At 39.7% G+C, this 27,621-nt stretch overlaps 1 protein-coding gene across 2 annotated transcripts in view; it reads left to right on the plus strand.

Moving 5' to 3' along the window:
* AFF3 (ALF transcription elongation factor 3) overlaps positions 1-27,621 on the plus strand; it is a 299,418-nt gene that overhangs the window by 44,593 nt on the left and 227,204 nt on the right. For both annotated transcript variants that reach the window (XM_010222664.2, XM_088520310.1), the window contains exons 2-3: positions 1,039-1,159; positions 6,000-6,797. In XM_010222664.2, coding sequence (XP_010220966.2) covers positions 1,039-1,159; positions 6,000-6,797 — 919 coding nt within the window. The remainder of the gene's footprint in view (positions 1-1,038; positions 1,160-5,999; positions 6,798-27,621) is intronic.

A 27,621-nucleotide genomic window follows, 5' to 3' on the forward strand; every position in this document is an offset into this window, starting at 1 on the left:
GACAATCTTTTTTTTTTTTATTAACGTATGGTACATTTACATGGCATTAATATATGCATCTGCTTTACAGACTTAGAGCGCCCAAACACAGGCATGAGCTGAGCTAGGCAAAACAAGCAACCCTCATGCTCGTGCCATTATCTGAAATAACGCGGAAAACTTATTAGACTCATTGGTTTCCTTTGTGATGAGAACAATACCTGAGAGATTGAATTTTGCAGACCTGTGCTGAGCTGGGGAAAGGACCCTGTGTTTTACAGTGTCATGCATTAAACTGGCATTTGTAGAAAAAAAGGTCGATTTTTATTTTGTGTGCCTATATTGATACTGTGCAGTGCATAGATTTTATTCTCTTACCAGCCGCACTCTCCCAGCCATACATACACGATCATGCTAGTATTCATTTATTCATGCTCTGAAATTGTGATGGTGTCAAATCCATCAGAAAGAGGAATTGTTTCAGTAGTAGTTTCATGACTTGGCTGATTAACAGAGATCAGAAGCAGCAGCCTAACTGTGGAAACCACTACAGCATGTAGTTTTAACAGCTCTTCAGGGAGCTAGTTAATGAAAGAATCACTACAGAAACACATCGATGTAAAAAAAAGGAGCATTCTCATACAACACTCAGAGGATATGTCATAAGTGGAAATATGTTCATAATTTCTATTTACTCATAGCTGTAATTACCATCTGCCTTAAGAGTACTTTCAGTCTTTGTCAAAGTTGCTTAGATATTTCCTTTGTCACATTTCAAGCAGAGAAGTTCTAAGCAGACTAGATCCTGCAATGTGATTTCTTTTTTTTAATTCTTTTGTAAGAATTTAATTACCTATTCTCTGTGTGAAGAAAGCAGCCGCATTCCCGGAGACCTGAGTCTCCTCAGCCTGCTTGGACTGGCATGCATCTGATTCATGTCCTTGCTTACTTTTGCCATCTGTCTGCAAACCAGTGTTCTTCAGTTTTAGATTCTCACTGGCTTATATGTTGCCCTCTAATTATTCACTCTTAAAAAAGATGTTCCTCTTTTTGCTACAGTGTCTATGAGCCGGATAGAAATGTGCTGCGAAGGAAGGAATGGGAAAGGAGAAATCAGGAGGCCCAGCAGGAAGATGGCACATTTAACACGAGTTACTCCCTCTTCAGTGAACCATACAAGGTAGATGCTTCCCAGCTGGCTGTTTATTTATTTGTTTATTTATTCCACAGTATAAAAATGCAGCTTTTCAGCCTGTGTTGTCCAGGTTTCAGTAACCTCTCACAAGTGCTAGGCTCACAAAATTCACATGGAACATTTATGGCTCATTGGGAACTGGATTTTCTTTCTTTTCTTTTTTTGGCTTTTTCTTTCTTTCTTTTTTTTACATTATCTTCTTATAATTCAGCTGCACATAAGGATGAAATAAACTAGCAGCACCCTAACAATGTTGGCATTAAAATTAGAGGTGAAGGTGGCATTAAAATTGGAGGTGAAGGTGATGGTACCCTGTTTTTGCAACACATAGAAGAAAATAATTGCGTTAGAATTGCCTGTGAAGGTCAAGCTGCATAGTAAATAATATGCTCTAAGCAAGGTTAATGCAATGAAATCCTGACTGTCTTTTTCTCTGCTAACCATGTTCTGCCTTCAGCAACAGCAGAAGTAGCTTATGAGTCTCAAGTCCTTGCTTTATCCCTCTTGGGAACAGTAGTGTGATGAGGCACAATCCTCTCCCCCGCTTCCCCTTAGGATCAAGGAGGATCTTCGGCATTTAACTGCTGCTGACAGAAACACGCAAATGATACAAGACCTGGGAGCAGCATCCCACAGGGGCTGCTCCTCCGCAGCAGCTAGGCCAGACACTGCCTGCATGCATCAAAAGCATCATCGTGTATCTTTTACTGTGCCCGCCCAGTGATGCCCAAGTTAGCGTGACAGTTCACCAGATTGTGAAGCATTTCCTCTCCATGGAGCTCTACTCATCCTTGGTGCTTTGGGTGCTTTAGGGCCTCTTCCCAGCAGGCCTGTTTGGGACCTGGCAACTTTATTTTAACTGCCCATGGCCCACAGTCAGCTTTTAACTTGCTAAGGCTTGTGTTCCTTCCAGATTTTTGTGTGTTTCTAGACCGTAATAAAAAACAAAGAGCTACTGGTTTCAAACCATGGCCCTTGATAGAAGACAGCTCTATCCACCTCGAAGCTGGCCTCTAGTTGCCCAGATTTGAGATTCATGACCAAGGCACTTAGAAACCGTGAGAAGCATCTTGGACTCCTCTTCAGGGTTCCACTTGAGAAAGTCTACTGTGAGACCAATCAAGCTACTACAGCTAATCCACAGGAAAAAAAAAAAGAAATAAATAAAGAAAGAATTAATGCAGCTGTGTCTTGACATTTAGTGAGGGCTCTGTTGCAACTGGTCATAGTCATTTAGCATTTGGTAGATACAATTAAATAGGCCTTCGCAACAGGGTCTTTGATTTTGCTGGGTCCTTGATACCTTTTGTCTGTCATGCTTAAAGTGGATAATACTGATGCTCAAAACATTTATAAAGGTGGTATAGTTGGAATTTTTTGCACACCATGATTACTACCTGTGTCCCAATGCTTTGACCCCTGTACTGACTGTCATGACACAGACTTCATGCATCACAGACACATCAGTAGTTTATGAATTTGTTTATGATTTTTGAAATCACTCCTACTCAATCACAGTATAATTCCACCCACCTAAATAAGAGTGGACAAAAAAACATTGCACTCTGTAGAACCAGAAGATCGGAATAATGATGCCATCCATGCATCTCATCTTTAATCATCATATCCCTATTTTGGCCTAGCTGGTTAAAACAGATTCTGCAGAGATGCATCCTACAGCTGGCTCAGTGCAAGGAAGCACTGAGAAATGCAAAGCTCAGTCAAGCTACATCAGTCAACTGCAGCTTCATGGGAATGACAGTAACAGCAACTGGGAAGATGCATCGGTCTGACTCTATTGGCACTAAAATTTAGACAGGGAGATACTCTGAATGTCAGGTCTGCATTGGCAATGGACCCTTGGGCTCTCTGAACTCTTGCAAGCATTTCTGAATCATCAGTGTGAGGTGCAGCACTGCTACTCTTGGCTGTGAGCATTTTGATCTTGCTGAGAAGAGAGACTGACTGCAAAAGAGGATACCTTACTGCAAAAATAAAAGTGAAACCTGCTATACCATCTTTAAAGATCATGTTCAAGTCTTCAGTGTTTCCACAACGGAATGAAGTTACCGTGACATTCACTGCAAGTTCTGATTGAATTCAGTGTTCCTCTGTACAGCTTGAGAAACATGAGCTAGAACTAAATGATCTGCAAAAATAAAAGTGAAACCTGCTATACCATCTTTAAAGATCATGTTCAAGTCTTCAGTGTTTCCACAAGGGAATGAAGTTACAGTGACATTCACTGCAAGTTCTGATTGAATTCAGTGTTCCTCTGCACAGCTTGAGAAACATGAGCTAGAACTAAATGATCTGCTATCTGGAAGGCCATATCTGGAAATCAAAGGCAGACTGGAAATCTCTTACATCTTATGCCCTTTCTCACCTTGACACATATCTCTACTCCTGTAGCATCAGATTTTCTGAAAAATCCTGACTGTTTGGGCTGCCCCTTGCCCTGTGCCTTTCGAAGTATCCATAGCAACCTTTTATGAAAGAAATCCAGTGTCTTCTACAAAAAAAAAGTCTTTCACAGGAGTTAAAAAAGTAGAAAATTCATTCTTGATGCTTCATTGATAGAATGCCCTTCCTCACTAACCGTAGCAGTATTTTTAATGAAGGAAAAGTTCTGATGGCTTTCCTTGCAACCATCAGGCTTATTTTTAGAAATACTGGATCTTACAGGTGTTTGAGCATGTGAATAGTTCCCACTTTGTTTTGTACAGCACTGTAAGTTAGAAAGGTTTGCCTTGAATGCTTTTCCTGCTTACATTTTGAGACTAATATGAATGATTTCATGAATATATTTTCCTATTATGAATGATTAACTAAATAAGGCCAGCAGCATTACAGAGAAAGTAATGGTGTGTTACATCTAAAGCTCAAAATAAGGTACCTCAAATCCCATTGTGTTCCAAGAAAGTGTAAGTAAGCTCTTCTAGATGAGCTCAGCTCTACTCAAAATCTTCTCACCTCAAGCTGTTCTCAGTCTGGCAAAAACACTAACATGTTGGACACAGGACAGCATGTGTTATCATATAGATCTGTTTGCTGCAATTATTCTTGTGGCTGTCTGTCATCTCTCAAAGAGACTTATCTTTCTGTGAACATATCATCCACATTGAAGACAATCTTCTGACTTTTCTAGGGTATTTATATCCCACAGACAATCTGCAATGAGACTAGTAGCTACTTCTCATCCAAATATCAACCGTGAGAAAGCATAGACCTTGTATTGGGAAAGCTGTACTTTCTAGAGCAGGAACGTACGGATGTAGTGATGAACAATTAAAGTATATAAACTGCAAAGAATTGACTGAATTAAAGAGAACTTCCAGGTTTCCACCTTTTAGTGGAAGAATCCACAGGAAATACAGAAGAGGTCCATGGGATGAAAGGAGACTTATCTTTGCTTTACAGAAAGTAGAACCTAGTAAAAGCATATGCAACATATCACATATCTCCAACTCCCTTGAAGATCAGTAAGCCCAACTGTAGGCAGTCTAGAGCCTGATCTAGAAGCATCTCAGGATCTCCCCTGTCAGCTTTGCAGCTTTTGCCATAGTACCAACCAAGCAGACCAAGACAGGGGATTCGCATGGAAGTGCCATCTACATCACTTAATGTGCCAGTCAAGCTTCCCTCTTATCCAATTAAAGCAGTAGACAATGCATTGCATTTGCATCACTTCATTTTTAAATGTACATGATACTTCCCACTTTTGAAGCCGTGTTAGGAGTTTCCTCTTCTATAGGATGCCAGTGTTGTTTTTGAAAAGTGAAGGAACGCACCCTTTTAAGCCAGTTAAAATTAAGTTAAGCCAGTCCATATCTGTGGATAACGGTTTCACATTTCTCTTCATGGCAGATCATGACATAACTGGAATAAAAGAAAGGAGAATACTGTTGACATCACCTGCCTGCTTACTGGGGTGGTTCAGAAAACTCTCTGCTGCAAAAATTCGCCCTTTTGTTCATAATAGCTTCTTAAAGCAATAATATTCTATCACTTTAAATATTGTTTGTTTGCTTTTTCTTATTCCTTTGAGAAACTTCTTTTCAGTCAGAAGTAAATGGATTATTTTTAAAATAGTGGTGATTAATCTCAAAGGAAAGAAAGGGTGGCTGTCTCGAGCGGTGTTCCACTGTCCCACTCAGTGCCCAGCAAGCACTGAGCATTATTGAGACCCTGGGGGGATCTGTTCAATTTTTTTTTTTTTTTTTTTCAGAGGGGAGATGCCCAGAGTGAGCATCCTACACAGTATTTTTCAAAGAAGGTGCATCATGACCTATAGTTTTCCTATGGTCCCATGGTGTCTCCACAAGTGACTTCAAAGGTTGTGGGTTAGTGAGTTCATTCAGTGCTTGCACTAACACTTGTGTGGCTTCCCAGTGCTGAAATGTGAAAGCATAAGCAGGCGAAGGAAGAAATCAGGAATGTAGAGCTTACACTCATGGCTGAAGAAAAGCTTGCACTGGGCTACAGGAAAAGTTTTATCATGGTCAGATTTAATCCAAACCATTCGGTGTAGTTGCACTAATAAATTTTCTAGTTTCCAGGTAATATATTTTAACTACAGCATGATACCAGTGATAGATTTCTTTTCTTTTATATACTCTAAGGCCCTTTATAGCTTTTCCAGTTCAGGCTAGATTTAAGATGTTGACAAGTGCCTTCAGAGACAATAAGGATTTTCGATTTCATCCCTCAACGATGCTGCTGAATAAGGCAGTGCAACTTCAGTAAGGATTCCAGCAGAGGCATGCAGGGAAATTTGGTTTTCTTATGTTGACCGTTACAGAACACTCTTATTTTTGTTTTACAGACTAACAAGGGAGACGAGCTCTCAAATCGCATCCAGAACACACTTGGCAACTACGATGAAATGAAAGACTTGTTAACTGATCGATCAAACCAGAGCCACCTTGTCGGGGTCCCAAAACCTGGCATTCCCCAGGCCTCTCTTCCTAAGCCTGATGAGCACCTCATTGCTGATTCAAGACCTCTGCCACCTCCACCAGTTTGCAGCGCTGCTTCTTCCACACCAGCAGCTCTACCTGCCCAACAGAACAAAAGCTCCACGATGGCTTGGCAGAAGGCCGGGCACAACTCAGCTTCAGAGGGCCAGCAGAGAGCAAGCAAGCATGGGCACAGGTCACTGGAGTCGCACAAGAGCGATTTCAAACTGGCTAACCAAAAATCTGGTCTGGACAAACTGAAACGCTATGCATCTAGTCCCACCTCCTCCTCCTCCAACACTGCCCAGCAGAGCTCGCTGAGGTCAACACTGGGAGACAACGTCACCAGAGTGCAGCAGCAGTTGAAGCTAAGCTGTGCTTCCGATGGAGCAGCTCAAGTGCAAGAGAGGCCAGCAAAGCACGGTGGTGGGCACTGTGTCCAAAACTTCCCACCTTCACTAGCTTCAAAGCCCAGTCTGGTTCAGCAGAAACCGACGGCTTATGTGAGACCAATGGATGGGCAAGACCAGGCCCCTGATGAGTCTCCAAAGCTGAAGTTATCAGCAGAGACAACCAAATCATACAGGGGAGTGCCTTCTAGCAAGGCTGATTCAGCCAGGACCAAGTCAAAGATAACAAAGTTCAGCATTCCTAAGCAAGATGAGGTAGGTGTCTGTAAGCATTTTCTGACATGCTTCACCTTAGATGTATAGATGGTAGCTTATCACTACAAACTACATCTATCTCTTTTTACATATTTTTAATGTATTTGTTTGAAGGTTGAGAGGATTTTTTTCCCACCTATTTTTTTTATTTTTTGACATTGACGTCCTATATTGCAAAAAGCAGCCTCACGGTTATATTGAAAATGATTGGCAAAATGCTCACTGTTTTCAAGACTGTAACGTTTCCTACCCTGACACATTTTCTAATACTATGTATAATTTCATTGTGTTGACATATAGTGCCTGGATAATTTTAATTTGTCTTTTTGCTAGCCTTGTGTATTCCTATGAACTTTTCATACTTTTATGACTTTTTCCTCTTTGGCAATAATTAAATGATGTTCTTCTGATCAGAAGTAGTTCTGCCATCCTCAGTGATGTCAAAGCAGTTCACAATCTAAATAAATTACTTAACCAATAAAAGATCTGTGGAATAGATGAGAATGTAATAAAGAGATTCTCTTTTTTCATTTGTTAGCTTTCATAATATCTGTTTCTACTTCAAAATGGTTCTATAACGATGGTTGTTTTCCTCCTCAAGAACCACCATCTTGTAGAAAAGCAATGATGCTACGAGGATGAGAAGACATCTGAAAATGTCTGAAAGCTTCTAGGCAACATTTCTGTTACTAGCAGTAGATGTGAAAAGATCTCTGCTTTGATTTATTTTGCATTAATTTATTTCAAATTCCACTGCAGCAGGGCACCTGGCTTCATCACTAATCTAGCCTGTGATTTTCTGTTTGATTTTGAGGTTTTTGGAAGGGAGAAATTGGACCGTTTTAGCAGGATGAGGGGCAATGTTTTGTTTTTTTCTTAGAGACCCATAGACCAGTAAAAGATAATCACATCCTCTTCTTGTGCTAATTGGTAGAGCTCCCACAACTTAAACAGTTCGTGCTGTTGATAGGACTAAACAGCTCTGTTCAGCTGAATCATTGGGACTGTCTCAGAGCAGAGATAGTGATTGTTTACAATTTTTTGACAGCTGTGGTGTGTCTTGAGATGTTTTTAGTCTTAACATTCTTGTTTCTGGCATTGTTAAGGGAGAGGAAAACTCTCATTTTTGGTAGAGTTCTCTGGCCTCATAATGTCTGTTTTCGAGAAGTGGAGTTCATTGTTGTATTCCCCTTCAGTTTAGTTTAGGAAAGAAATCTCTCTGGAAGCAATTACTTTTCTCGGTTCCTTTAGGCATTATACCCATGTGGCTTTTCTCGAAGTTAAAGTTCCATCAGTTGCAAACAACTCTGAAGTGATATGTTGTTCCTGAAAAGTGGTTGTTTTAGGCTCTTCAAGCCAAATTTGATAAGCAAATGTAGTATACGTAGATTGCTGTAATTGTGCACACAGATCAGGTAATGGCACATACTAATATCCATTAGCTACTATTACCTCCTTCAGACTTGTGCCTCTACCTGCAGGTTGTTAGAACTAAAGGTGTCTGTGGCGATTGTCTGAATCTTTCAAATTTTCCCCCTTTATATACATGCAATACCCTAAGGACAAGTTTGGAAAGGGACTTGGACAAGGAATCATTTGTTTGTCTGAAATTCAGGATTTGCATTCCAGATTTGCCTACTTCAGTAGTAAAAGAAGCTTTCATGGCTTGTATGTAATCCACAGGATGCATAAGGGTAAATTTTTACTGCAGCTTCTAGACATATAGACATATTTGAGGTGGCTTTAATCTAACTTGTTTACTTGCTAAACTAGTGGCAACATAAGCTATGGTGAGAGGGGAGCACAGGTGAGCTGCTAAGGAGATTTTGTGGCATGTAGTATATTTGAAACAGTATTTGATAATATGGGATATAAATATTTAACTGAAGTCGAAAGAGGTGGACAGCAATCATTGTCTGATAGGTTAAAAAAGTGGCTAAGAAATTATTAAAAATGATGGACATATTACTTGGAAGAAAACAACAGATACTATAGATATTGCTGGCCTTTGAAACTGTAACTAATGAGAAGACAGTGTTTGGATCTCATGGTTGAGAGCTGAGAGTCCTGAAGATAAAAGTACCCTTTTTTTTTTTTCCTTTCTGTTTTCCTTTATCCTGACATTTCCTTTGTTCTAGGATTTTCCATCCCAAGTGGCGCAAGATGAAATTGGTGGCCCACTGGTATTTCCGCAGGGAGAAATACTGACCAACCCTGAAAGTTACTTCAGTCTCTGTCAATGTTGCCTAAGCTCTTCTCTCTTTAATTTTTCAGGCACACTTGTGTTTGTTTCAGAGTATTTTCCACTCTTGCTGTGGATCACAGGTCTCCTAATATAGTGTTGTAAGAATTTCCATGCATTTTTAAGATTTCTGCTTTCATGAAGCTTCTCCTTTGCATCACAAGGTCACTGCCCCTCATTAGGACAGAAGTTTCTGACTGACATTGTCCTGTGGACCTGCGTGGGCAAAATAAGCCCTCCCAATATACCCCAAAGGACCATGAGGTGGCTGGAAGAGTGGAAATGCCTTATGGGGTGACCATGAAGGTAGACAAATATGCTGGAAAAGTGTATGAGAGACAGAAGGGAGAGGGACAGGAAGCTCTCTGTCTACAGACATAATTTTATCACTATGCTTTTTTTATCCATGTGCATTGTAATACTATGATCCAAAACAAGTACTTTTTAATTTAACCTAGACAAGGTCTGCAGCTGTGTAGGGGAACTGAAAAGCAGGAGGTTGTAAGTGGAAAGGATGCAGACTGGGGACCCAGGAAGATGGGATTCGACATAAGGAAGATCAGTGGGGGCAAATGTTGCACAAGGGCCAAATGATAAGAAATGACTGATTCCTCAACTGCCACAGAATTTATTTTCTTTTCAGGGGGACACAGGGTGATGAACACTTGTGTGTGTCATTTCAGCTTTAGTTTAACATCATGTGGCTGTAGGCAAGGTTTTGCAAAAAAAGAAAAACAGGAGACAATAACAGAGTGTTAGAAATCTCCTGATTTTTAAGTCCACTTCCTAAGGCATTTGGGCCGAATCCTCTGTTTGCATGTGCTTTCATTTAGCATAAAGTTCTTTGCAGAGTCTGTCAGCATATCTAATAGTGATGCACTTTCATCTGTGTTTACTGGTTTGAAGGATCCATCAGTGGAAAAACAAACTCATAATGAAACAAAGTTAAGCATATACATAAGAACTGAAGCATGAGAAGTAATGTTATGCAAAGTGTGTGTCTTCAGTAGGAAACAAAATCCTCCTCTGTACATCCCTTGAGGTTTTCAGAAGAACAGGGCACCAAGTTGGCTGCAGTACAATTATTATTCACTGGAAATAAAAGCACTTGAATACAAATTATAGACCATTACTTTTCAATACACAAAAAAGGTTGATTTTAAATGTAGTTCAATACCTCATTTAATATTTTTAATCAGTTTTGGAAAGCCTTCAATATCTTGACATGGAGTGAAGCTTATAATTTTTTTTTAATTGTTTTAATGAGGTAGACCTGTGTGTAGAGAGGTAGCGGTTACTCATTTGGGAATTTAATCTTTAGGAACCAGGTTCATCAGTGTTAATTAGAATCCATACCCACCCTCCCTATCCTTCTCAAATTATCATATTGCTCTGTATAAATGATAGCTCGTCATATCAAATACTGCTGTTTCACATTTTAAACTACTTAGCAATTATACAGCTGTAGGTAAAAATCCACTGTACTGAATAGAAAGGAAGAAAAATGTGGTATCACAGTATAGAGGAAAGAGGCAGAAAAAGTAAGTGCCTCTCATTTCCAAAATTTTGTTATGAATGAGACAATAACAATAACCTAAGATGGCAAATCATATTCTTTATATTAGAGTTCCGTTTCTGAATTTCTTATTGTAGACTGCATGCTGATTTTTATTATTACTTCAAAGATACATTACCTATTGTGCTTTGCTTACTTCTCTAAGGGCTGTGGAGCTAGGAAAATAAGGTTGTATTCAAGAATGACTAGCAGTATAATGGCAAAAAAGACAGGTTTTGTTTTGTTAAATTTGGGAACGCATTTATGTGCAATGTAGATAGCAGATAAGGTCATCGCGAGGACATGTTCTTATTCCACTTCATGGAGTACTTACACAAGTTCTTCTGCAGCAGAAGTAATGCACAATAGATTAAATGCTGAATTTTTTTCATTTCTGCCCTGGCCTTACTCAGGCAAATTCCTTTTTGCCTGGATGAGATACTCTCTGCAGCCGTTCTTGTTCGAGTAGCTATATATAGCTGTCAGCATCTGGCACATGCGCTAGCAAGCGTTCTTTAAATCTGCAATCTTTTCCATCACCGTATCTTAATAGAAACCAAAAAAAGAGTACTTTTTCCTCTCTCCCGTCCACTCCTCAGAAACAAAAAAACAAAACAAACCAAAAATAATAAATGTAGACTTACTACGAATAATTTGTTCACAGTCATATTCTTTTAGGGATAGCTTTGGTGCATCACATGTATAATGTGTACTGCCATGTTTAACATTGAAAGTGGAAATTAATGTGTGAAAAAACAAGTGCATCCACATCTCATTTGATTACAGAAACTGTAGTGCAGAGTAAGTACAGAAGATGGTCATGATCATTGAATGTTTCTCCTGGAAATACTGCATATCTGGATACACAGGAAAGTGGAGGGTAGACTGGGTCAGACAGGGCAGCACTGTCTTAGCCTTGCTGTGACAGAGCCTGTTGAATTACTTCAGAACTAAAAGTTGAATCCAAATTTTTCTTATCTGCCTTCCCGTGTGTGGTCAATCTGCCCCAGGGAGGCAGAAATGGAAACAGAGAAGCAGCTGAAGATACCTTTAGAGAAAACTGAAGAGATAGGTTGAACAAACTAGCAAAAAAACAAACAAAGAAACAAAAACCCCTCCAGAAATCTTGTGACATCATTCTAGGACTAGCCCAAAGAGGCTGGAGACATAAGCACAATAAGCACAGAATTAAATGTGTTGATACTCCTCTAATGTTTATCAATTTTATTGAAGAATTGCAGTGCTTGAGAAGCCAGTTTGCAATCACAGCACTTGAGCACTGTTAAGTACTGTAAGTATGAGCCAGTTGTAGATGTTTTCTTTCCCAGATGTTCATGGGAAAGAGCTAGCAAGCTGCATTTACAAGAAGACACAGCTCAATTCATCTCTGTAATGTTGCCACTGACCTTCCCCACAAATAAAGGATGTTTTCCCACGTTAAACAGGAAGAAACAGACAACAGGAGCAGTATGTTTCGAAGATCCCTGCTAGCTGCATGTTATTCAGGACCTTTGAGTGTGTCCGTGGGAGGGCTCTGCATAACTGCCCATTTTTATGTTCAGCAGGCTAGGACTGCAAAAAAGGAATGTATTAAATAGAGAAAGTGGTTGCAGAAACACTCTTAAGAAATGTAGCGAATGCCACAATGTGTAAAGATGGATTTTTCATACATTTTTTGGATGATGATACAAGCCTTTTCCCTTCTGGCCTTGTGCAAGCACTGAGAGCACACAGTAACTCTGTGCATGTAGGCAGTTTCACTGAGCACAGTGGGCCTAATCTGCTTAATTATTATTGGACAGTAGTGCTCGTAGAGGAAAATATTTTCTAAATAATTTTACTTGATTTTTAGAGCTCTCTAGTTTTACTGTTTCTATCCTCAGCAAAAGTTTCATTTCCCTTTTGAAATAAATGTCAACATTCTATTCTGGGAAAACACTACTTGAATTTGTCTATAGATTTAAAAAAAATAGTTGCTTTACTTTGAGCTTAAAGTTTTCTGTAGGGATTGCTTTCCATATGGCATGTGCTATGTGTTTGTTGTTATGGTGAATCACTTGTTATTCCTCATTGTTTTTAACTAGTTTCACTACCTAATCAGTGGAAGATCTCTTGAAACTGGACACTAGCTTTTCAAGGGAATTCCTTAATCCATGCATCTGCCTTTTTTAAAGTTTTTCCAAAGGTGTTTTTTGTTTGTTTGTTTGTTTTTTCTAATGAATGACAAATATTTTTAGCAGCTCTTTGGGGTCAGAGCCTTACTTCCATAAAACTGTTTACTTTTCTAACTCAAGAAAAGAGGGCAAATAGTTTAGGAAAAATAATCACTTTTTAGATAAGGAGAGTTCAATGAATGTAAAAATACAATTCACCATGAGAATAGTGCATTTGTCCTGTTTTTTTTTTTTTTTTTCCAGTCAGACTGGATGGTTTGGGTTATGAATCAGCTCTGGAGGTAATACTAAAGGGCATGCATCAAAATGTCCACAACTCTTTATAATTGCTTTTTGGTTCCTTTTGATAAGCTATATTAAGACAGTAAAGATACAGATGAAGGAAATATGATTTCTAGAACTACAAAAACAGTTTCTAATTGCACTATTTGGCTGATTTTTTTTTAAATCCATCAGTAGTGCTTATGATGATGATAACTGCAGGCAATAAAAACCCTCATTGCCAGAAACAGAGGAGTCTAATAGACATTCATCGTGAAATGTGTCTCCAAAGATAGACGGCATTGCTATCACTTTTCTGCCTTTGGCCCCATTAGCATGAATGGTTTTGAGGGCCTGCAAGGGTAAATACAAGGCAGCTGGAAACTCTGCTGTGGGCGCCTGCCCCACCTGCTTCAGGACTCCTCAAATGAAGGAGTGCTTAAAATTAGTAGGGTATGGACAGCAAAGGGCGTTTTGGAGCTTGCAAACTTTATTACAAATGAAATGTGCAGATGCCCTCTGTCTTCTCAGGCTTTACATTTGACATTGTCCCATTGTATCAGCGGGCTGCCAGGTGGAACCCATGAGAAAGGTCTTACTGCTTTGATCTGTACTTTCCCTAGATTTTCATAAATTAGGGTGACATGAAACTGCCCTCACTGAACATACTCACTGGGGCCAGTTACGGCTGATGAGCAAGAGCGCCAAAAGGGAATACAAAGAGCTTCACAGATCGCTGTTAATTCCAGCTAAATAAATAACACGTATGTACCACTTGATATATAAGGTTAGAAAGGTCAGACCACCAGTAATCATTGTAAAGGTGTCCAGCCAGGCCAGAAGCAGTTAAATTCTTTATTGTTGGTCACATAATCACTTACAGTAAATGAAGACAAATATACCCTTAAATATCTGCATGTAACATACTTTATTCACCCGTGACATCGTAAAGTTGTCATTTCCGTAGCACTACTGAATATGGAAGATGTATCCCTGTGGTATCACAAAATAGCTTCCTAGAAAAGTAATTAACAGAGGCTTTTTTTTTAAAGATTTGGAAAAGATAAATAACGTAGGCGTCTGATTTCCTGTCACTCTTGGTTAACTTTGTATGAAAATGGATAGCTTCCAAATTAAAGCAGGCACCGGCCTGTCTGGAGAAAAAAGCATCTGTAAAGAAATGTATACATTACATTACATATTCATGTAGTTTCAAATCTCTTAATTGTATTTTATACATAACAATCTTATGTACTGAAATACGGTACCTTTATTACTTCATGACTTAAAAGCGGCATGTGAGAGAGGCTCAGGTTGCTTATTATGTAGCTTAGTCTGAGCATTTCCTCTCCGAAACTCTCTCATACATCTCCACATACATCTCTCATACATCTCTTCTAGCTCACCAGCAGGTTTATGAGAGAGGTGGATGCGCAGTGCTCTACACCCCTTGTATTGAGAAGATAAATACACAACAGCTTTTACGCCAGTGAGCTGCAGGGTCAGGAGTACTTAGATCCAGCATTTTCTCTCCAAACCAAAAATTGCCATTCATATTCCCCTGTATTTACTGCAAATGGATGTAATGGAAGCTTGTGTGGCTAGAAAGAGAGGGAAAAAAAGAGTATTTCTTGTTTACTCCCATCACTTTGTCCTAGCACATATTTGAGAAGTGATGAGATTTAAAATGCTTTCTTCTTTGTAATTATTTTGAAACGAGATGTTGAAGATGATAGTTTTTTTCTTGCACATGCTAGAGATTATTAGTATTCAAATACCAGGTATAATCTATTGTTAATCAAATTTTGCATTTATTTAAAACTAGCTGTACAAGTGCATTCAAATGCAGAGGCAGGAACAGCTTTATGTGATTACTGCAACTCCTAGACCTGAAGTGGAAAAGGGGAAGACACTGGTTGGACAACTATATGATTATTGATTACCAAAAATGTCAAACCCGATATTAATACAGAACATATAGAAAGACCATGGTTTGGAATGTATCCCTTATGTTCTAAAACACCTTTTGCAGTTTTAATTATAAACTCAGGGACATCTGCTTCAAGAAAATGCATTAGCCCGCTAATTTCTGATCTTGTGGAAGTACCCATCTGCAGTTGAAGCATGGTGCCTAGAGAAAGGGCATGGAAGGAAGCACTAAGTCTCAGTATGAGATGGAAGGTTTGAAAAACTGTCAGCAGATAATGTCTTTCTTGCACCAAGTTATAAACATTTGGCATGCAGGGAAAGTAAAACATACACAGAGAAAAAAAAAAATAACATAAGAATAAGCTGTACATAAAGGACATACAAATAGCCTCCTGAATGGAGGAGTCTGAGAAAATAATTTTAGAGAATCAAAAGAGAAAAGAATGAAATTATGTTTTGAGAAACCCTCAGACCCTGAGAAACTGAATTACTGCTGGCATTGCAGTTGTAATTTATGACAGAGTCCTTATGTTTTCAGTAACTCAGAGCTGGTCAAGCAGACTTACAAACAGTAGATTTTTGCTGCAGTATATTCATATTTGTTGCCCCGAGGAAGCCTTTGGGAGCACTCTTTGAGTGCAGCTTCTGCTCCTGAACAGGAATGGATCAATGTCCGGAGGGTTTCCCGATAGGCTCAGTCTGCAAAGCTGCAGTATTTTCTAAAGCTTTCTAAGCTTTCAGCTCATCCAGCCCTGTGAGGGCAAAAATTTAGAAGGTGACTCTCTTAACAGACATGGTAGCACTGACCCTGGCACAAGGTGCGGTCAATATTTGCCCATTCCCAGTCCCTGCATGCGGGCTACACACCAGCTCACACGGCAGCTGGATGAGGCCCTTGGTGTAGATTCGGTGGAAAGCAGAAGAGGCAAAACCTCGTGTTCACACAGGACGTGCCACATGTCTTCAACTCTTTTCCTACACAGATTTGAAATCAGCTCTGCACCCGGGGAGCCCATCGCCATGCTTCATGCCTGCGCTCTGGGGCAGGTACCCCTAGCACAGCTGTGCAATGCAGCCCAATGTCTCAAATACCCCACACTTTTATTTTATTTTATTTTATTTTATTTTATTTTATTTTATTTTATTTTATTTTATTTTATTTTATTTTATTTTTCCACTCAGAGGATATCTGGGGTCTAGAGGTACATTCACACCAGTATTTAAAAAATACTACATGCTTTACTATTCTAATTGCTTTCATTTGGGAATTTCAAAGCTCTTCTTTATCAGCCAGACAGCTCTGAAAACGGACCATGTAGAATTCAGAGGGATAAACTGAGAGGGGGGCAAATGGGGACATCATTCTAGATGGCACAGCCAGGCCTCACCCCACAGACCAGATGTCTGCTGTGGTGCTTGTTGGCCTGGTTCCCTGTGGTCCAGGTTGAGGTCCAGACTACCTCCTGCATAACCACAGGTAGCCAGGGCACTGAGCAGGAGTTAAAATGCCCCCACATTGAATTAGTGCCAAAGCAGGGCGTGAAACTGAAAAGACCTAACTCCCAATTCTGTCCTCCGGTGTTTGCAATCCAGCTGGTTGTATAGCACAGCAGCATATAAAAATCTTCCCTTGGCTTTACTCTGGAGATGAAAGTTATGCAAGAACGTAAGTAAAGCTTTCTTGCTCAACTCTGAGTTAATATTGCTCTTCTCAATGTATTTCTTCCTACCATTTAGGTTCTTGAGACAGAGATGGTTCCTGGGTGATTGTGTCACTTATGGTTTACCACTTCCAACTGAGTTATTCACTGATCATGCTCCAGTTGAAATTAATAGGAGTTTTGCCATTGAATTCAGTGGCAGCAAGATCACGGTTTGACAGGGATTAATATTTATTTTCCACATTGTATGAACTTCCTTTGGTCAACAAGATATTGCTTGAGGGGAGACGGTTTTTTCTTTAGTCTCTCTCTGTTTTGTTCCAGAAATGGAGATGTAATACTTGTGGTTGTTTTGACATTGTTATTACTTTGAAGAAAGTCAGCAACAGTAATAAAGAGTAACGATCTGTGGCAGAAGATGGTATTTGAATTCAGAAATCCTCTTGAAATGTTATACTCCGTTAATCTATTAACTTCGGGACATCTCTTTACAGCATCAAAGGAGCTTCTTGACCAGTCCTAGGTGCTTGGATCTTTTTTTTTTTTTTTTTTTTTTCCCTCTCATGTAATTAAAGTTTCCAGCTCCCTATTCAGAATCAGTTTCCTCACTGGCTCTTAAGTGAATAAATCTATGTGAGTGATTTCGTGACAGTCATACATTAGGAATTACGGTGTAGCCTGCACATAATTTACAGAACTATCTCAATACACAGAGAAGAGACCATAAAACATGCCGAATGGGAATTTCTCAGATATGCTAATTGCTGCTGTATAAAGAGCACAGGATGAAGAGCTGACACAGAGGAAGTTACACTAAAAAGTACCTGCCACAACTCTTTGAAGGCTCACTGAGGAGCAGGTCCTGCTGCTAGGGATCTGATCAGCAGATCCTTTGTAGCTCAGAGATTAAGCCCGGGCACTGGGGCCCATGGTTCCCACCAGCTGGAGCAGCAGCCAGACTTGGGCACCCAGGGGTACTCACATGGGGACCTGCCATCCCTGGTGGCTGTGCAAAGGTGGGAGCTGCCACCAGCCTTGGGACCTCGCAGGTCTGCAGGGCTTCTATGGATGGCTTCCCACCCTCCTGGCTCTTCCCTGTCAGCATGCCAGCTCGCCAACCATCCTAGAAAAGGCCCAGCTACGGCCACAATTTATTGCCCTGGGGGCAAACCACATTCCATTCCCCACTTCCATCTTGTTTAAGAGTTGGGCTCTCCAACTAAAACTGGTGTTTTTCTTAAACTGAGTTTTTGCGCATTCAGAGCATGGGCCAGTCCAACTCATGGACTTCCACTACATCTTCTCTGAAGGCTGGGCTTGTAATTAGGCGACAGTAAGGTGCTATCCCCACACATCATCATCTTAATTCCTTGCTATTTTTTTTTACTAAGAAGGCATCCTTTCCAAGCTTTGCAAGTGAACTCCACAACAATTTTGAGAAAAGAAGGTGCTACGCATTTCAGAAACCATTCTGTAACCAGTTGTGAATTACGCTGTTGTCAAAATGAGACCTCTCATCCTCTGAATAGACAGGTATTTCGGTGCTCAACGGAATGGGGTTGGATCCCTGAACTCATTTGAAGTAGGCCATTAAGCATCCCTGTTTAATACTGACTTTTAGCCATTGCACCTGCACCCTTTGCCTTAAGTTGATCTAGCAGACAGAAATTAAGTGCTTAGCCCCGGCAACTGACAGCTGCTCTGACTCCTGCCGATACTCATGTGCGGGTGTTTTTTTGCAAGTTGCAGGCACTATCTGTGAAATGTGTGTCCTTCTAAATATAATGATTAACGTGAAAAGATGAAACCAAACAGTTATTATTCAATAAATTTAATACAGAATACTTCTAAAAATAAATCAGCTAGACAAATCAAACAGTGTAGAAATGAAATGTGCCTTCGCAAACCCTGTGGGAAATTCAGCTAATGAACTGAAAAGGATCAGTTTCTAGACAGGCAAGAAAGTCTGCTTAATTTAAATAAATAAATTCAACTATTTGCCTAATTTTAAAATCGCAGTTTTGGGCATGATCACATGCGCAATGTAACTTTAGTGCAGCCTATATGGTTTGAGACACCAGGTAAAATACAATTAACTTTAAAATGGTAAATTGTAATGCTATTAAAAAAAATCTTCTGCTTTCCAGGTGTGACACTCTCTTAAATGTCATGATGTTACCCGTGAGCTACCAAACTGTTACCAATGAGCAGGCTGTGCGTTTGCTAATGATTACCGTGGAGTTGCAAAAGACTTTATAATGTTCCTTCAGTTTGTTCATCATTTTTGTTTGATAATTGTCCTAAAAATCAATGACAGCTACAGAGTACAGAAATTTGATTGAACCAAGTATAAATATAGTCAGCAATTTAGACTGTTCCTACTCAATGGGAAAATGTCTTTGGATAATAAGTGGATTCCCATCTAAATTCATGAGTTCTTTTTATGACATTTTGGGTTAAGCCTGAAATAGATTAATCTTTTTTCTGATAAAGTTGTATAAGCTGTGATTTCTCCGGTGACCACATTTAATTGGATATTAAATAAAGTGCTTATCTTTACACCAATAGGTTTTATAGGGCTTGATTTGTTTTCCTGAGCTGTATTTCACAGATTAAGTAACAAGTCACAGGCACACGCAAAAATTGTTGATTAAACCACGATATGCTTAGATTAAAAATTATAATGTGTTGATTCATGTAGTCTTTTGAGGTCCATGGCTGAAATTAAGGGTTAAATGCAAAGGAGAGAGAGAAACTGCAGAATGGTCTTATGGATCACAAGTCTAGATCAGCTCTGTGCTGTTCTTCCTTTCCCAAGCATTCTTCAGCAAACATATAGTGGGACTTTTTGTTGAATTTGACAAGAAGCTTAAATTCCTTACAATGTTTTTGAAAAGCTTGGGGTTGGAATTCATTATGCAAGGTGCTGCACAAGCACACAGTGAGACGTATTCTGTGATAGAGTGTATCTGCCCTGGAAAGGCACAGGAAAGGTTAACAGGAGTCTGAAAACTAAATTAACCTATCGCACCTGGAGAAAGGAGATAGGGACAAAGCTGAGAGAAGTACCCAACTGGAGAGTGTCGATGGTGTTCAGGAGGAAGAAGCCTTAATAGGGTGGGCAAAGGCTGCTCCTAGGGGAAAGAGTGAGACAGAGAAAAAGATGATGGAGGGGAGATGATAAGCTGAAATCCAGGACTGGCTGGTGTAGGAGATATTCATGTGGGCCTCTGCTTACAGGAGAAGTTGAACCAAACAGGACTCCAAAAGAGCAGAAGAGAGTTTGGACTCGCTGCATTTCCTTTAATGATAATGGAGGGCACTCTCTGGAGCTGAAAGGACACTTCTGTCCCAGAAAGTGGCTGGACATTAAAGGAGTCTGTCTCAGTGGCTCTAGCCTGCACATGAGATCAGTGGGAACTCACACAGTAGCTGTGCAGAACCAGGTGGGAAGGCACCACCAGTGTGAGTTTGAGGCATTACATGGGGAGGAAATAAATGAAGACATTTGTGTTGAGTAAGCTGTGCTAAACCAAATGATGTGGAGCTCACGCTAATTGCCATTTTTTTTCCCACTGGTATGACATATTGTGAATGTGAGAACAAACTGATGCCACCCCATGTAATCAAGCCTACGCTTGACTTTCTGGGCACTGAGCTAACAGCTGTGTGATAGCATATTTTTTTCCCTCCTCTATGAGACAAGAGAATTGCTGTAGTGCTTTGCAACCTGCTCAGGAACTTGGATGACTTCTTCCTGGTGGAATTATTTTGACCTGGGCAAGATTAATTTGGAAGAGGTTCTTGTAGTTTTTATTCATTTATTTATTTATAGTTTTTTTTTTTAACTGTTGTTGTCTTTTTGAATAAATAGAATTTACCCATTTCACCCAGGATGTAATTGTTCCTGAGATAATGTCAGACTTTGAAATGGTAATTGCTCACTGAAGGGAGCTCGCTTCCCATAGCGAGTGAGAGGAGGCTGCCAAGGCTACAGGTCATGTTGGCGCACTGGCTGCTGTGGTGACTCAATGAACATGCCTCCGGGCGCCGGCAGTTTTTGTCTGAGATTCAAGTCACAAGGTGTGAAAAAAAACCTAAGTGCGTTACTGAAAGCTAAAAATGGGAAATAGTTCCATGAGTTCCAAGAGTAATGGGGACATGTATAATGGTGTTGAGCTAATTTCTGTCTGGGGTTATTGGGCCCTTTCCTTTCTGCATGGTTGAAATAGCTATGTCCAGATGACAAGGATGTTGACAATTATCTTCTCTGTCCTTCAGAGAGCATAGAAAGCTAAGCCTTTCCCTTTTGCTTCTTTTGTTACTCGTTTGCCATGACTTTTGACATTAGCATGAAGCTACTTTCTAGAGGAATTTCTCTTGCCTTCTTGGCTTCTCATAATGCAAAGTTTTTGTTAAGAATTGTTCCTCGAAACTTTTTTTTTTTTTTTTTGTTAAGACTTTTTTAGGATAGTATTCTCTTTGCTGCCTGTTGTGGAAGTCAGGAATTAGCAGACATTATTTCCCCCTAGGATTCAGAAAAATAGTAAATTATTTAAAAAATTTTCTCTGACTTGTTTTATTTCTAGTAAAGCATTTCCTAAAAGGAAACCCCCAAAAGGAATAACAAGCTTCAGAGCTTGTGCTGTTCTTGGAGGCAAACAGTTGGGTCAGGGACTACATCTACATTCAGTCGACAGCCATGTTCTCTGGTTTCTGTGGTGGGTAAGGTTGGATCAGAAACTCAGAGGGCAGGAGGTAAGTCTACATGCATCCTGGTACCGTGCTGCAAATCCCTGTGTATGTCTGCAACTTTTCCTACTAGCAGGCTGGCTACTGCATTGCTCATGCAGTCGAGAAAAAGGGAAACTACTATGCAACTAGATTGGAGCATCTTACCAGCAGAGATGTTTCTGTTTATAATTCTTGCACATTAGCTTGGGGAATATAGGATGTAGGTACACCCTCAGAGGCACAGGTTGGAAGGGTGCTGTTTGCATGTAGACCTCATTTCTCCATAATAAGTACAACCTATAGAATTGTTCAAGGGGAGGCAGATGTAAGTGAATTCTCTGTCTTCCCCTTGCTTAGCAATGCTGAAGTCTGCTGACACTGAAAAAACAATGTCTAGCTCCAAATGTATGCATGCTGTATTTGTACTTTCCATGGCCCAAGGCCTCTGTAGGTATAAATTGTCCTCATGCCACCAACACCGGACATTAACCTCTTTACTTGTTGCTCTCTTAAGAGCAAATGAAAAATTCACCCAAATGAATCCCGGTGTCCAGGCATCCTAGCAGTACTTTAATCTCTGGTTTAACAGAGCGGCTTTGTAAAACTCATGTATACAGCTACTGTGTTTCTAAATTGCCAACACAACAGCAGAAGCTTAAGTGCAGTTTTTATTCCAATAAAGATCTGATGAAATTATGCCTAATGGTCTGCAGACTGCCCTTTTACAGGCACATGCAATGCTACCATTGACTTGGACTGCTGTCGTCAAGGTATTTCAGTACTACTAAGCTAAGGATCATTACACTATGCTATTACAATACATTAAACTAATGCTACCATTTTTCCACTGTAGCAACAGTACCTGGCGACTAAGGGCTACCTCTGACCCAGTTACTTGAATTCAAATGTATGTTTCAGATTTCAGAACCTATCTCAATTAAGCAGTTTGTCTAAATCCAGATTTCATTAGCTCATATCTCTATTCAGTCTTCCATTCTTAGCATAAAGACAAAACAAAGTTGGCAGCTATGGAACAGGCTAGGTGTATTAGTGTGAAGGTTTTAGCTTATGAGTAACTTGATTAGAAGTACATTTGAAATAAATTTTCATTGTTTGTCATGCAAACAGCACAGGAATGATATAGCTAGAGTGTACGTATCCCAACTCCCAAAGTTTGTGTCCTTCCAAGACAAAATCATTCCCTGATGCCTGCTGGTGCAGCATGCACTAGGATGTGCTCATAAATGCGTCATGAAACTGAGTTCTGTTACCTGATTTCTGTTTTGAAACCAATCCACCAGTTCTCCCTGAGTTCAGCTTGCCCTAGTGTAACAGTAAATACAGTATCTAAGTGCTGTAAGGAGATAGCTTTGCAGAGATTATGTTATTGGTAGCTAAGAAATGAATAATTTAATAAACAGCTGACTGATACTACCTGTATGATAAGGTGGACTCCAGACCAGAGGAAAAAAAAAGGAAACAAGGACTCTGAGTTCCCTTGGAACCCTCTATAAAGTCCTCTTAAAATGAACACGCAGCATCTGCCAGACAAATAGAAACGAGTACCTGATAACCAAAATAGAGTGAAGATGTGTACAGGAAAGAACTTCCTAGAGATTATCCTATATCACTTGCACTGTACATCTACAAACAGATGAGAGACAGGCAAAAATACATTTGATGCATATGACAGGTTCTTCTGATACTGTTTACTCCCTAAAATCCCAGAGTGACTTGTTTGCTGGCAAGTAATGCATTGATTACTATTAAGCAGGGAGGAGCGTTTTGCCTTATTTAAACCTTCCATATACTTATCCCTTAAGAACCAACTTTTTAGAGCCTTTCCTCATTATGAAAATATTGTAAGGAAAAGATAAATAATAAAGTTATAATAAAGTAACCACTTTTTTAAGATGGGAGGCCAACAAGTTTCTCGGCAAAGGTATCTCATGGCTCATCAAACACTGGAGTCATTCTAAATTTCAGAAGAATTTTGTTTGTGAAACAGATGTAGGTTTCTCTGTAGAAGTCCTATTTTGGCCTCCTTTTAACATGCATGCAGAATTACATCTACAGAGTCACCTCCTTGTGTGCTTTTTCAGCTCTCATAACTGTGCATAAAGTCTAACTCCTCGTTATTTTAAGTGACAAATGACTGATGCTTAAGGTCTGGTGCCCTGCACAACAATCCTGGCGTCAGAGATGTCTTCACACATAAACCCACCTGCAATTATGCCAAGCACAGTGTGACGCCTTTCACGTCCCTTACTGAACAGACAAGTAAGACAAGCTGTAAATGGGTTGGATGGTGCAAAATCAGTGTACTCCTGTAGAAAAGGACCCAAGTCTGCAGTTGGGTCTGGTTCTGGTGCTCACATGCAGGGCATGGCCAGTTCTCATTCCACATGTACAGTGACAGAAAGTGGTCAGTCATTGTCCTTGATGCTGCACAAATAGTCACATTGGTGTTGCTGCATGGAGTGAAGGGCAGAGGTAGCTGGGTGATTAAAGTCAGTAGGTCACATTATCCAGAGGCCCATATTGCAAATCAGGAACAAAATGTACATGGAAACAAAGTGTGTACCAGCACCACTTTTCTTCCCTGACTTTGTAGCTCCTTTTTGCTAGAGGAGATTTCATTTGAATTCTTCGTACATTGGTTTTCCACTAAAGCCTTGACATTTAGCATTTGCCGGTAGTTATATATGTCTATGAAATAGCACTGATGATGCAGCAGCATTCGTTATTTGTCATATAAAGATGTCCACTGTCTACAGCGGTTCTGGTTCTTAAGCAATAACATTTTTTTGTATGCATGCAAAGATGTGCGTGCAAGTATCTTCAGTTGCACTTTATGAGTCCCATCACTGACATGTAAAGGCACACATCTCTGCAAAGTTTTAAACCCTACCATCTGTAACGCACAGAGTATCAGTTTCTGAAATGAGTACCACAAGAGGACTGAATATATGGAGTTTTATATACCTACAGTGGAAGGCTGTATTCAGGCTTCTTTGATCAGACCTACATCTGTCTGAAAAATAACTGTGCTCAAACTTAATCATCTAGTTCTACGCAGTACTTCTTAAATTAATTTTGCAGATGGATTTAAATTGAACAAATAAATTCACTAGGGAAAGCATAGTGGCATGACTGAATGGCTTAAAATACATTTAAGGTAAAACTGCTTTTCACATTATCAGCAGATTTGCAGATTTACTCTCTGAAGAGTTTGTAAGTAAGTCTATGGGCCTCAATAATCACACTCTCTTTCTTTAATTATCACAGGTTTTTAGGGAGGAAACAACTCCAGGATACTGTTGCAGGAGTTTGCACGACAACAGCTAGGATATTTAGCTATGAAATAGCTCTAGCTCGAAAAGATGTGGCTTTGGAGTGAGGAAAAGAGAAGCCAAGGGCTCTTTCCTTACTGTAAGACAGGCTCTCAAAATATGGTGTGGAATTTCTCATGGGCACCTGGCAGCTGGGAAGGTTCAGTCACTGCTGTATTAATAATCCCTCCCTGCTTTCACAGCGTTGGAGGATATACCCTTTTGACTTTAAAAGGGTTGCATGATTTCTTCTCTAGTGGATCATGCGAGGTGACCTTTTAAAACGTGTGGGAACTGAAGGCGCAATAAATCTGGTGCATTTCATGATTAAAAGAATCCTCTCACATTTTCTCTCTTCCTTTTTTTTCTCTTTCTTTTTAAGCATGTCATTTACAAACTGTGGTGCTCAAGTACAGTTCGGAAACTGTGTTGAAATGCTTCTTTATTGAACATGGCAGTAAATTTTGGTATTAGATTTTACCACTGAAATGTGGACTTACTAGGTATAGGTGTTGCATTATATTTCATACCCCGACTGAATGAGTTTGATGAGCAAGGACCGGGGATTAGCATGCAAACTACCCCCATTGTTTCATATTAAAAAGTGAATATTTAAAAGCTGCAAATGCAAATTTGTTTCAGTTTCACGACGCACATTTTTCAGTATGTAAATGCGCCACATCTGTGTATTTGTTTTGCTGCAGACCCAACCAGCAAGAGTTTAGTGATGAAATCTGTTCTTAATTATGATAGCAGCTGTTGAAGCAGTAGCCGTTTTTTTCCTCCTGATGTGAAGTTGCCTGATTTACTCATTTTTGTCTGCATTTGTCAGGGCTGCCAGTGCAGAGAGAGAACTCTTTGTGAGGGGGTTGCAATTTGTTTTCTGTGTGAGAGCCAGTGAAAATTGACTAAATCTGCACAGCAGGGTAGTTTTATCTTTTCTTTTTCTGCATTGCAAGCTGTGGTACCTCCGCTCCAGCACAAGAGGCCTATAAAACTACCAAACAAACGAGTGAGCTGTTAAGTGTTCCAGCAAGTATCTTAAGCAGTGGCTCATGTAAACTAACTATGCCTTAATGAAGAAGGAAAAAGCTGTCTGACATCATGGATGTGGGACAGATGGTGTTAATATAACGTATTGATAAACAGTTTGAAAGCTTATTTTTCCTCCCTCAATTATTTCGCTTCCACATACAAGCCCAGGAGCTTACTGAAGTTTCTGTGCCAGAATGCCAGGAAATTTAATGTGGTCTTTCCTCAATATTTTGATGATAGGAAGAAAGAGAAAGAGTGGAAAGATTAGAAAAGGATTATGAAAATCTCTTTCTGAATAAAGAACCTCTTACAGTAATTTTTTAATGAGGCAGTGCTGTTGCAAATCAACACAGAAAATGATCAAGAATCCTTCATACCATAATGAAATATTGGCCCAATTCACAGTGAAAATGAAAACAAAATAAAAAGAAGACATAAGTTATTGATACTAAAACTCCCTTACTAAGAGCCTACTGTATGAAACATTTATAGTCGCTTTACAATCATAGACTCATAATCTCTTTTGCACTGGATTCTTTCCACAATAATATTTTATGCCTTGTTTCTTGATCTAGGCATCAGATTACAGCCTCATGCCTTTCTCAGTTAACTTTTTGATGGGCTGATCCTGCATCACTGAAACCTATGCAAATTTGGCCACCGTCTATAATGAAAGCAGGCACAGGTCCTGAATGAATATGCAAAAACTTGGCATTCTTTATTCAAAAAAAAAAAGGCAATTTGCTTTTGCTTCCACAAAACAGAAAGGATTCAATGGGTTTCTTCACTTAAAAGAATAACTCACCCATTATTTTCTGCAATTCAGCCTTTCCTGCTACTTTTTTGGCCCTTATGTCTTAGGTTTAAGTAAAATGCAAGATTATGAAGTTGACAGAAGGTGCAGGTGAAATTTGTCTTACTCATGAACTGTGAATAGCTCAAAGTATCCAAAATAGTATATCTATAAATATAAAAGAAGTTAACTGATCAATTTTATGTTCTGGAAATTACTGAGAAATCCTGTCTACAAGTTGCCGTTTACTTTTATAAAGACATATATATATATATATACATTTACTGTAGATTCTGGTGAGGAACTGGAATATTATAAACATGGAGTAGATAGGCAAGAAGATGTAGCACTTTGCTAGCAATTTTACACTGTGCTGGAAACTGCAGACAGATATATTCCAGCCAGGCTCCCCTTGGGTGCCGTTGTCTGTCTGCTACCAGGGCAGCTACTACAGTGACCGGTGGCTGTGGGGCGTCAGTGAAATAAATGGCATGTCTTACAATCATCAAATTGTCTTACTTTACTTTATTCTTCTGATCTTTTGAAGATGCCTGAGCAAAGCTAGTTTTCCCCTTATGAACTGCATAGATAGCTCCCATTAGCTTGAGTGGTAGAACTCTGCTATTAATTTCTCAGATTCCCAGTATTTTTCTTTATGCTTGAATTCCTTCAGAAAGTCACTTCTTCCCCTGTCAGGAAGTCCAAGTGCTATTGCGGGGCAATAAAACTGCAGGAATTTAAAAAGCATTTCTTTGGACTTTTATCAAGTGCTTGTTTCCTTGAGGAGATCTGGGAGGGAAGCAACAGTCATAATGAAGGTATCTGAGAAGCAAGGAAGATCTGGAGTTGCAACTGAGGTTGTATCTAAAATAGGTCTTCTCAGAGTTTTGACTAGGTCTTTTCTCCTGGCTGGACCTAGCGCCTGATATTTATCATATGAACCAAAGTTATGTGAACTACTCCAAGTTCCCTTTGCAGTCAGTAAAATAAATAGTTTTGGGGTGCCATTAATTGAATCTTCCCAGATCTCCAATTAGACTAAGTTGGAGCACATAATGATCTCTACTGACCTGTAAGAGGTCCTGGGGAAGTTAGCTTCCCTGTAGAT

This window comes from Tinamus guttatus, unplaced genomic scaffold, assembly GCF_059628265.1.
Source record: "Tinamus guttatus ecotype Peru unplaced genomic scaffold, ASM5962826v1 Tinamus_guttatus_pri_ptg000002l, whole genome shotgun sequence".
NCBI lineage: Eukaryota > Metazoa > Chordata > Aves > Tinamiformes > Tinamidae > Tinamus > Tinamus guttatus.